This window comes from Triticum urartu, chromosome 6 (assembly GCF_003073215.2).
Source record: "Triticum urartu cultivar G1812 chromosome 6, Tu2.1, whole genome shotgun sequence".
NCBI classification, from domain to species: domain Eukaryota; kingdom Viridiplantae; phylum Streptophyta; class Magnoliopsida; order Poales; family Poaceae; genus Triticum; species Triticum urartu.
In genome coordinates this window covers 516,095,167-516,103,483 of record NC_053027.1, presented here as the reverse complement: position 1 = coordinate 516,103,483, position 8,317 = coordinate 516,095,167, and the positions used below count along the sequence as shown (strand labels likewise).

At 52.9% G+C, this 8,317-nt stretch overlaps 2 protein-coding genes across 2 annotated transcripts; one reads left to right on the top strand and one right to left on the bottom strand.

Annotated features, from left to right (window-relative positions):
- Positions 1 to 373: 373 nt before the first annotated feature.
- Positions 374 to 5,777, top strand: LOC125514724 (probable RNA-binding protein ARP1; the record flags this gene model as incomplete). Its single annotated transcript, XM_048680073.1, is given in 6 exon segments — positions 374 to 985; positions 1,101 to 1,224; positions 3,026 to 3,146; positions 4,642 to 4,675; positions 5,014 to 5,278; positions 5,434 to 5,777. Coding segments are annotated over 6 exon segments (936 nt in total). The 3' UTR covers positions 5,544 to 5,777.
- A 187-nt stretch (positions 5,778 to 5,964) lies between these two features.
- On the bottom strand, positions 5,965 to 7,771 carry LOC125514723 (7-deoxyloganetin glucosyltransferase-like). The gene is made up of 2 exons (XM_048680072.1): positions 7,123 to 7,771; positions 5,965 to 7,029 (listed from the first exon to the last, which is right to left on the bottom strand). Exons 1-2 carry the CDS (start codon positions 7,613 to 7,615, stop codon positions 6,077 to 6,079), a joined length of 1,446 nt encoding a protein of 481 aa, XP_048536029.1. The 5' UTR covers positions 7,616 to 7,771; the 3' UTR covers positions 5,965 to 6,076.
- Between the last annotated feature and the right edge of the window lie 546 nt (positions 7,772 to 8,317).

The following is an 8,317-nucleotide window of genomic DNA, read 5'->3' as shown; positions in this document are numbered from 1 at the left end:
GATCGATGGATCGATCGACCGGCCGAGAGGCGCGCGAGAGGGACAGGTCGGGGCAGCGCGAATCGCCCGCCCAAGTGGGGGAAGGTGGCTGGCTGGCTTGCTACGATGATGATACGACTCCAGCGCCTCTATCTCTCTCTCTATCGAGAAAAAGAATTGGATTTGAACGCACACAATGGAATACAAACAGGAGGGAGGCGTCGAGGGATCTTATTATAGCTACCCATTGGAAACGAGGGCTAGAAAAGGTCATGCAGCTGTCATCCCACCCCGGAGCCCTCTCGTCCAGCGCACGGCCGCCCCCTCCCCCTCTCCTAGTTGTAGACATACAGATATCCTTTCCTCCCCCGTCTCGTCTCTTCCCAGGCAGAGAGAGGAGGGCGAGGCGTGTTATGGAAGCGCATCTTTCCACCCCGAGCGAGAGGAGAGATCAATTAGCGGCGACAGGCGGCGGGAGGTGTCCGTGCAAGGGCGCGAGCCGGAGCCGGATCGGACCAAGCCGTCCCGGCCAAAAGCACTGCTGACCGCGTACCAATCGGGTAAAGTCTCCTTAAGAGTCCAGGGTAGCTCAGCTATCGATAGTTCGTTTCATCCCGGTTTTACTTGGCGACTCCCCTCGAGACCCAAACAGCAAGGCCGGGAGGAGGAGGAGGACTTCGCGTGCGCGGTGCCGCGTGGTTGCGTCCTAGAGCTAGAAGAAGAGATGGCGGCGACGGCGGCGGCATCGTCGTCGTCCCCCGCTGGCGGCGCCTCGTCACCGGCGCAGGCGCCGGGCGGAGGCGGAGGAGGAGGAGGCGGCGGCGGCGGGGTGCCGTACCACCGGTCGCGGTTCGGCGATACGACGCTGACCAAGGTGTTTGTCGGCGGGCTGGCGTGGGAGACGCCGTCCGCGGGGCTGCACGACCACTTCCGGGAGTACGGCGAGATACTCGAGGCGGTCGTCATCACCGATCGCGAAACCGGCCGATCCAAGGGCTACGGATTCGTACGTCCTCCTCCCTCCCCCCTCTCTCCCTCCCTCTCGCCGATACATACGCCATCGCCGGCGATCCGTGCGTCATTCTCATCGGGCGCGTTCCCATCTTCTCTTCTCTCCGCAGGTGACGTTCCGGGACCCGGAGGCGGCGCAGCAGGCGGTGCAGAACCCGAACCCGATGATCGCCGGCCGGCGCGCCAACTGCAACATTGCGTCCATGGGCCCGCCGCGACCGTCGCCGCAGAGAGGTGAGCAACAGTATAACAAAAAAAACACCGAATCAATGCCCTCCTTTTTTCCCCCTCTCCCATCGTTTGCTCGCGCATGTGCATGGCAGTAAATAACCGGGACATGATCAGCGGGGATCGGCCGTACGCAATTAGCAGGATAAGCTTGATTAGGGCTCGCGTCTCTCCTTCTCCTTCTCCTCCTACTTGCGTGTTAGCCAGCGGGTTAGGATAAGAGGATCGTTAATGGCCGGACGGGCGGGCGGGGCCCGGCTCCAGCTGCTCAAAGCTTTAAAAGACTGGGGCGCCAGCCGAGACGGAGCAGGACGACGACTTGGAGCACTTTGGCCTGCATTGGGAGGGGCGGCATGCTCCGGCTGTCAGACATGCACACTCATGCCTCATGGCTGTGCTCTGCTGGGCTGGGTTGGGTCGGGTCGTGCCTCGCCAGCCTGGCCTCTGCATTCAGTTACTGCTATACAGTACTGATTTTGACCACTACGTATCAGTTACCACTCCGGCCTCCACAAGTATATATAGCTCTTCTTCTTCAGTTGAAGATTTGACTATGATTGATTTTCAGTTTTCAGTCTTGTGCCTGAAGATATAACTAGAGTTCTCGAGTCAAACATATGCCAATTTCATGGTTAAAGCATGGAAACATTGATATAGAAACCCGTTACAGATTTGATCTTTTTTGGGGAGCATCAACGGTGGTTATGACGGACGGGTCTGAGCTAGCATTTTGCTGTTGCTGCATAAACTGGGAAAGAATTGGCTTCGATTTGAAGCGGCTTCCAGCGGGAATGCGGTGTAAAGCGGGGCGGTGCATGTTAGCTATCGCTGGAGGGAGAATCAGGAACCCGGCCGCTTTGCCTTTCCGGTCAAGACGGCATCGGAAAAGAGTTCCATTGCATATACAACTCTCGTACTTGGCCTTTGACAGGGTTTTAGTCTGGTGGGTGTCATGTCAACGAGCCCAGGGGAATATATATAGATAGATGCTGCATGTTGCTTGGATTGCTTCACCTCGCTGCGTTTGCTTGAATTGGTCTCTCGTGATATTTCATCTGGTGTTACTTTATTGATTCGGGATTTTGCGTGGTGCTTTTCCAAATGATTGGGTGAACGGCGGTGTTCATTGGAGCTTTCTCTTTCTTTTCTTTCATGATAGAATAATTGGGTTTGCATATTATTTGTATTTTTTTAGTATTTTCAAAAATGTATGGTTGGAGTGCAGTACAGCACACGAGTACCAGACTGGCGTAGGTTGTAGTGCAAGCTAGCTAAGAAAAGTCTTGCATTATTTGGCACTGCTCTAATCCGCGCAATGCGCATATAAAGAAACCCCCACAGTTCCTCTGGTATATTATTCTTCCTTTGAGAAGATTCTTGTATTTGAGAATAAGAATATTGGTAAAAATGCAGACAGAGGAACACATCTGGTGTCCTTTTTTCCTTTCATGAAGACTGAAAGGTTTCTGCTAGGCAATCAACTAACCTTTGGAAAGATATATACAAGAGCGTAGGAAATCATCCGTCCGTCCGTCCATCCATCCATGCATGTGTGTCCCGGTGCAACATGGAGTTGTGTAGTAGGGCACATGGCATTTTCCCTCCCGGTGCATAGTCCATCCAACTGTTTTGCAACACCTGGCCGCGTGGCCCCCCCTTGCCGTCCCGTCCTGCCTGCAATACATGCGTGATCTGCTACCTCTTCACAGCACATTTATTTGTTGGTTTGTTTGGGTGCGAGTTGCTTCCTCTGCAGCCCAACAAAATAGTGTGACATGTCTAAATTATTTTGCTCGTGTCTCTGCAGGGAGGGCCCCGCGCGGGCCGGATCAGCAGCACTCGGGCCCGCAGCCATACATGGGCGGCAGGATGCAGCAGCAGATGCCCACCCCGCCTCACGCCATGTTCTACAACCCTTCGCCGTACGGGTGAGTGCCATATCCCCATGTACCACTGCCTACTGTCTACTGTATGTATCATTGTCAGTCCCGCTTTAAAATCGCATTGCACCATCGTACACTACACATGGTGGGATCTGGGTGCGCTGCAAGTTCTGAACCCTCACTTGGGCAGGTGCAATGCCTGTTGGTAATGTCCCAGTTTCGTAGTAATAAGGTAGCACTAGTTGAAAAAAATTCAGACAAAGCATGGTTTGGTAGTGACCTGTGACCGGCCCCATGTCAAGGTGGTTGCATTTCTCGTGATCCAGCAAAAATGCTGATCCTGAGGTAAATTAGTTTGTGTTTGACACGGTGGTGTGATACAATAGACAACTACTCCTAGACAGCTAGACTAGGACTGATCCGTTAGCTGAAGTGAGGAACCAACATAGACGTTGTGGGCTGCATCTTTGTGGTTCAGGGAGATGCCCATCCTGAGGTGAACAGTTTGATCCGATGGCGTAAGTAGACACACCTATACTCCTGGACTACGACCGGTGGTAGTTGCTCTTTAGTGTAGCTGATGGGGCAGTTACCGAACCCGACTGACTAGACGCTGCCGCTGCTCGGAGCGAGCGAGGTCAGGTCAGCACTCAGGTCGGGTTGCTTTCGCGCCGCAGAGCTTTCGGTTTCCGCTGCCGCTTCCTTGACTGGACCGATGGGTTTCCTTCCGGATACCAAGGAAGCACGGCCGGGCCCGCGCGTGCCCGTTTCCCCCGCGCGTTGGGCCCTCGTGGGAGGCCCGTCCATTAATTCGGCCTCGGCGACGACGGCCATTCAACCCCGGTGGGCCCCGCCGTCGTCACCGTCTGCTGACTTCTCTAGTCTAGACCACCATGGGCATGGGGTGTGGCCTTGCCTGCGAACGCTCGCTGCGCACCGTTGGCTTTGCTTTGCTTTGCTGGGAGAGTTTAATGCGTGCCTGCGTCCAGATCTCTGGTGCCACTTGGCTATATTTTTGGTGCAGCGCTGCTGCTGGGTTGCGGTTGACGTACCCCATATGTGAAATTTATTGGAATGGGCAGCGCCTAGTACAGACCGTTGGCGCAGGATTCCTTGACCGGTCCGTCCAGGAACATGTACTACCACTTGAGTTGTTTCTGCAGGAAAAAAAATTGCAAACTGCACCAGGTTTCTGCATTTCTACTCATATATGCATAGCCATCTCGTTTCTCTTTAGTGCAATTTTGTGGAGGCAACCAGCTGTGTTTAGACTCTTGCAAGCAAGCGCTTCCGTTATGAAAACAGGAGTACTAAATGCCAGTACAGTTCTGCAAAAAATGGAAGCAGAGGAAGGAGTGTTCATTTGATATGGTCCTGGTTTTAACTGGACATACTTTAGTGCCTGAGATAAGAAGTTTGAGCTTTACAGCCATGGTTGTCGGTACATATGTCTCTGAGAGACAATGGTGGGCTCGTGCTCGGCTTGATCCCTATCCATCTTCTTAACAAGGCACTGATGAAATTATGTAAACTTTTGCAGGTACTGGTACCCACCTGATTATCAATACCAGCAGGTAAGCACTATATTCATCTCTTTCAAGTTTGTCATTCCTCTTGTTTTACTTCCACCACATGCGACTGCAACTTTGTACATCAGCTCTAATGAACACCAGCAGTACCCAACATAAAAGGAGCAAGTAGCACATTCTAGTGTTCGTGGTCTATAATTAGGATTTTTAAAAACTAGCAATGTTCAGCATTGGATCTTGGATCGGTTCATGGATTCTGTTTCGGATTAGTTTATCACAAGTTACACAGAATGTCTACCAAAATCAGACACTAGCACAATACAGACCCACTAGCTTTCCATTCGAGGAGCTGACTGAAACAATGTCTGAAAACTTATATGCAGGCCTTTTACAATCAAATGCAGCAATACTACTCTCAGCAGTATGGCCAAACATCCCCTTCAACATCACCATACCCATACATGGGGTACATGACAGGTGGCCAGAATCCAAGGGCCGGCTTCTCGCCATTGCAGCAGCAAGCCGCTCGGCCGCCGTTCTTCCAGCAGCCGACCGAGGGTTCTTTCCAGGCAGCGCCTTCGCTCCCTCCTAATTTCAGACTCCAGTTGCCCCCTCGTGCAATCTCAAGGCAGTCTGATGATGTATCCGGTATGTCACTCTCAGTTTTCAGACCACCAAAATAAATAAACATTTTGCTGTTTTCATTCTCATGTCATTCATGTGTTGAATCAACAACTATGTTGCCATATTCTTTGATCAAACTTTGCACCAAACTCATGCCTTTCTGCTGACATATGCTGCAGGTTCACAACCAACTCAGACAGTATCTGAGGCTGAGGCTACAAACACAGATAACCAAGAAGCGTCAGCGCCTGTTGAAAGATCAAATTCAGAGGAAAACACCTCGAACTGACTCGCTGAAGTGAAAACTCCACCAAAATGATTTGATGCCGATCTGGACTGGACTATTAGTGGTTCGCAAAGGAGTACCAGAATACTCGTTTCTTGACTGGAAAAAAATAGCATCCAAATATTTGTTCTTTCATTGTTTCTGATTCTTTTCCTATTTCTGCACTGCATTTCTTTGGTGAACCCATTGTACTGCGAAACTGAACCTCACGCCAGAAAATGGAATTCGCCAGAATAAGTCCCGGACGCATATGCTGCTAGTAGTCGTCTTCTCTATGTCCACGTCTATGAATTTTTTGGGTTTGTTCGTACGACACTCGATTGTTACAGGATAGATAAATGTTCTTCGTAGGACTGGTGAAACTACTTACATCACCGAGAAAACGACATCGTAGATGCATAGTTTGTCTTGCATACTGTCGATATGGACGCACAACGGTTTTAAACAGTGGGAAATGGTTACATCATACTGTTGTTTCCAACCCCATATACCCATCACAGTGATCAGGGGGCTGATTCAACAAGACAACAACGTTTTCAGCTTTGAGGACCATCGGTCCCTCCAAGCAAGAATGCGACGAGGCGGTCGATGCCAAGGGTCGAAGTCCCGCCGTCCTCTGCCGCCGCCGCGGCCTTCTCCTTCCACATCGTCGCCTTCGCTCTCATGTCCTTGCCTCTCTCGCCGTCCGTGGCCTCCAGCACGAGCCTTGCCACCTCCTCCCGCTTGACATCGCTATCGATCTCCAGCCCGATGCCCCACTCGGCGCAGGCGTACCGGCAGTTGGTCGTCTGCTCCGCGAAGAAGGGCCAGCAGACCATCGGCACGCCCGCGCAGATGCTCTCCAGCGTCGAGTTCCACCCGGAGTGCGTCAGGAACAGCCCGGTCGCCGGATGCCCCAGCACCTCTTCCTGCGGGCACCAGCTCAGGAAGATCCCTCGGCCCTTCGTCTCGGCGAGAAAATCCTCCGGCAGCACGGCCTTGTCGCCGGCCACGAGGTCCGGCCTGATGACCCACAGGAACGGCCGCCCGCAGCGCGCCAGGCCCCACGCGAACTCCGCCAGGTGGGCCGGCGACATGACGGTGATGCTGCCGAAGTTGACGTACACGACCGAGCCTGGCTGCTTCTGGGCGTCCAGCCACCGGAGGCAGCTCGCGTCCTCCTTCCAGAGGTTGCCGCCGATCGCGCCCAGCTCCGGCCGCGCCCGCGCCGCGGTCACCGCGAACGCCGGGAGCGGGCCGACCGTGTACACGCGCGGGAAGATGCCGCGGAGCGCGTCCACCACGTCCTGCTCCACCGCGTCGAACGTGTTGAGGATGACGCCCTGCGCGCGGTGCGCGTTCTGCGCCTCGCCGCCGTCGAAGTTGAGCATGACGTCGTCCCGCTCGGTCGTGCGGACGAAGCTGGGGAAGTCTCGCAGCCTTATGCCCGGCATCCCGGCCACCCAGTCGAGCGCCGTGTCGAGGTATCCGTTGGTCAGGTAGCTCTCATCTACGACACATTCAGCACAGTTATAGTACTAATTTGCAGTCAATCACGTAATGCCAGTTCCATGCATGGAGCGCGTAGGGGGTGGTAGTATACCTTTGAGTGGCACGAAGCCTCTCTCGACGAGCTCGAAGAAGTGGAGGTACCCCATGAACCCACACGCGCTGGTGGTCCAGAACACCAACGCCGGGACGCCCCTCTCGCCGGCCACCTCCAGCGCGAAGCTCATCACCCCGTCCGTTACCACGCAGCTCACCGGCGGCCTCCCGTCGCCGTCGATCCTCGCCAGGAGCTCCCTGAAGAGCGCGGCGCCGTGCGTGGCGAAGGACGTGCAGAGCGCGGGGACGTCCTGCGTGACGTCCTCGTTCTCCATCGGCGGCAGGCCGTCCGGGATGGTCTCGAACCGGAAGTCGTCGAGGCCGGCCAGCGAGTCCTCGCCGCGCGACCGGAGCAGGCGCCGGTGGTTGTACTCCGAGTTGACGAAGGTGACGTAGAAGCCCCTCGAGTGCAGCACCTTGGCGAGGTTCAGCAGCGGCGTCACGTGGCCCTGCGCCGGGTACGGGATAAGCACCGCGTGCGGGCGGCTCATGGCTGTTTTCTTTTCTTCGGCTGGTGACGCCGGCGGCTGCAATGTTTATGTGTCGTGCACCAAACGGCCGGGACAAAGAGGGTGATATATAGAGCCGTTCTTGATTGTATACGTCAACATATAAGTAATAACTTGGACCAAATGTAAAATATATTCCGTGAGGAGCATCCGTATGCTGGCATTTTTAAATGCGAACCTGATACGCCCTTCAAACACATTTTATCATTGATTGAATTTTTTTGTTGATAGCTTACTAAGCTGACCACTTGGTCAAACACATTTTGAAAAGCATAATCCCCTCGGAAGATAAAGATATGGTTGTGGTTAATTCAGCATAATGCAATTGCCACCAAGAACTGGTATATCAAGAAAAGGGAAATGTTTTTTAAAAAATTATACGTTAGATAATTTGGTGTGTGAGGTCCGCTCCAAATTTTATGTCATTTAGACATCTGAGTAGCTATCGACAAAAAAAAAACAAATTTGAGGTCTGTAATTTTTTTACTGTTCATCTACTATTCTAACCCAATTTGTTTTTTTGCATAGAGCTACTCATATGTCGAAATGACTTTTAATTTGGAGCGTACCGCATGCACCAAATTATCTACCATGCAAAAAAATAGATTTTTTTTAAAATTGATTTTTGATCGGATGCAGATGAGTCTGAACTCAGAAATAGATATCCGTGATGTAGCGGCCTAT